This window comes from Egretta garzetta, unplaced genomic scaffold (genome assembly GCF_000687185.1).
Source record: "Egretta garzetta isolate BGI_Z169 unplaced genomic scaffold, ASM68718v1 scaffold1023, whole genome shotgun sequence".
In the NCBI taxonomy this organism is placed as follows: domain Eukaryota; kingdom Metazoa; phylum Chordata; class Aves; order Pelecaniformes; family Ardeidae; genus Egretta; species Egretta garzetta.
Genome location: NW_009259053.1, coordinates 20669 through 23001, shown reverse-complemented (window position 1 = coordinate 23001; position 2333 = coordinate 20669). Strand labels below are relative to the sequence as shown.

The window sequence follows — 2333 nt, the reverse complement described above, 5'->3', positions numbered from 1 at the left end:
CTCCACCGGACGGCTTAGCAACCTGGCACGCTCCCATGGAGACCGCGCCGGGCCGGAGGAGTCGGGCGCTCGATGGCAAAGGTTACGGCCGCCCGGCGAGGGGCGAGGGCGCCTGGGAAGTGCCCCGTGCCCCCAGGATGGGAAAAGCTCCAGAGATGCTGGGATCGATGCCAGGCGCCGTGGTGGACTGAGGACAGGCACTGGTTTTGGGGGACGGGGACACAGCGATCCCCCCTTATCCCCGGATCGGTGCTGGGCACCATGGCGGACTGCAGACAGGCGCCGGTTTTGGGGGACGCGGCGATCCCCCCTTATCCCCGGATCGGTGCTGGGCGCCATGGCGGACTGCAGACAGGCGCCGGTTTTGGGGGACGCGGCGATCCCCCCTTATCCCCGGATCGGTGATGGGCGCCATGGCGGAACCTTTGCAAGACAGGTACAAGGCTCAGACAAGCTACTCAGAGGTCAAAGCACTAAATATAACCGACCAGAACAGATTAGCACAGTGATTTGGTGGGATTAGAATGACGAGGCATTCCCTGCACGCTACAACAGGCACTGCTAGTGCCCCACACAGGCTTTGCATCCTTTTCAGCATGGCCATGAATCCACATTCTCGTCAGGATTCTCCCAAGGTCACTGCTACCAGCAGGACATGGGATGGCATGGGGGTAAGAGACCTGGTCTTGGCTAACAGCAGATCAGGTAACTGGCGTTGTACCCTAGGACCTGGCAGGGAACTGGGGGAGCTCAGAGGCAACAGGGCAGAAGTTCTGCTCCGTTGCAAATATCCTCAAAAAATGAGGCTGCCAGGGAGAGCCACTGTCCTAGCACTTAAGGGCAACTCTGTAAGTAATAGAAAGCAGTCTTCCCGGCCCATTGCTAATTCATGAAGGCCCATGAATAATACAGGAGCAGCGTGCTTCAGGGCAGAACTTACCCATGACCTGCCCCAACATCAGTGATGTAACGAGCTCTAAACGAGACCCCCACAGGGGCTTTTGCACAAATTAACTCCCATCACAGGCTGGATGTGCCGAGCACCACCAGCAGCTGGCACAGCACCTCGGGTAGAAAGGACACAGATGTGTGTACCCGTTTTCCCTAACTCGCACTGCAAATGCACTTGACGCATCGGAGATGCCCTCCCTCCTTGCTTGGTGCCTGCCTTGCCATGCCAGCCAGCGGTCCAAAGAGGTGCACAGGGATTTCCATGCTCATACTGTCCTGCACCTGCCCAAAAACCTGAACCACCAACTCTTTCCTCAGACCTCATCAGCACCCCAGCCTCAGGGCTTGCAGGGATCATGAGGCTCCTTCCAATCCTTCTTCCCATGACTTCGGTAACATGTGCCCGCTACCTACAACCCTCTGTTTCCCTTCTCTTCAAGGAGAAGTACCTTGGGGAACACGAGGTGCCCTTTGGCCAAAACCCACTGTCAGGCCAGACGAGGGCTGGGGGCTCTGGGGGGTCCCGGCTCCCAGCCTGGGGCTGCCGGCCCCTGCCTCACCCTGTGCTCCTCCCTCCGCCCAGGCCAGCAGGAGACGCCGCCATGAGGCTCTACAGCCTAAGTGTCCTTTACAAAGGAGACCCCAAAGTGCATTTACTGAAAGCTGCCTACGACTTCTCCACTTTCAACTTCTTCCAGAGGTCCAGGTGGGTGCCTGGGGTGCCCGAGCCTCCCGAGGGAGATTTGGGGGGGGCGGGGGAATCACCCCTCTGCGCTGCGGGGCTGGCACGTGCCTTGGTCAGGGCCTTGAGGAGAGGGAGTTGAAGCTTTTGTGGTGGGGTTTCTTCCCCATTCTTCTCCTGTCTCACCGGGGATGCAATGGAGTAACACGCTTCTAAGGGATAAACCCACTGGAGACGTTCCCCTGGGGAGTCATGGCCCTGCCTGCACCGGTTCGGTGCCACAAAATCCGCGCGGAGCGATCTTTCAGCCTCAGAAATGGAGTGAGACCTCGTTTCCCACCCAGGGCCAGCAGCAGGAGGTCGGGTTTGACTTGGTAAACCACCCGCCTTAGCCAAGCGATAAAATCTGGGCGCAGGGAAACACCCCAAGCCCTCGTGTTGGCTCTTCTCCCTCCAGCGAGTGCCTAACCCTGGTAGTCATGGCGGCTGCCGCGGAGCGATCTTTCAGCCTCAGAAATGGAGTGAGACCTCGTTTCCCACCCAGGGCCAGCAGCAGGAGGTCGGGTTTGACTTGGTAAACCACCCGCCTTAGCCAAGCGATAAAATCTGGGCGCAGGGAAACACCCCAAGCCCTCGTGTTGGCTCTTCTCCCTCCAGCGAGTGCCTAACCCTGGTAGTCATGGCGGCTGCCGGGGTGTGC

At 59.2% G+C, this 2333-nt stretch overlaps 1 protein-coding gene across 1 annotated transcript in view; it reads left to right on the top strand.

Moving 5' to 3' along the window:
• The first annotated feature begins 1529 nt into the window (after window positions 1–1529).
• Window positions 1530–2333, top strand: part of YKT6 (YKT6 v-SNARE homolog) — a 7187-nt gene continuing 6383 nt past the window's right edge. The window contains exon 1 of the mRNA XM_035890677.1: window positions 1530–1657. Coding sequence (XP_035746570.1) covers window positions 1554–1657 — 104 coding nt within the window. The 5' untranslated portion in view covers window positions 1530–1553. The remainder of the gene's footprint in view (window positions 1658–2333) is intronic.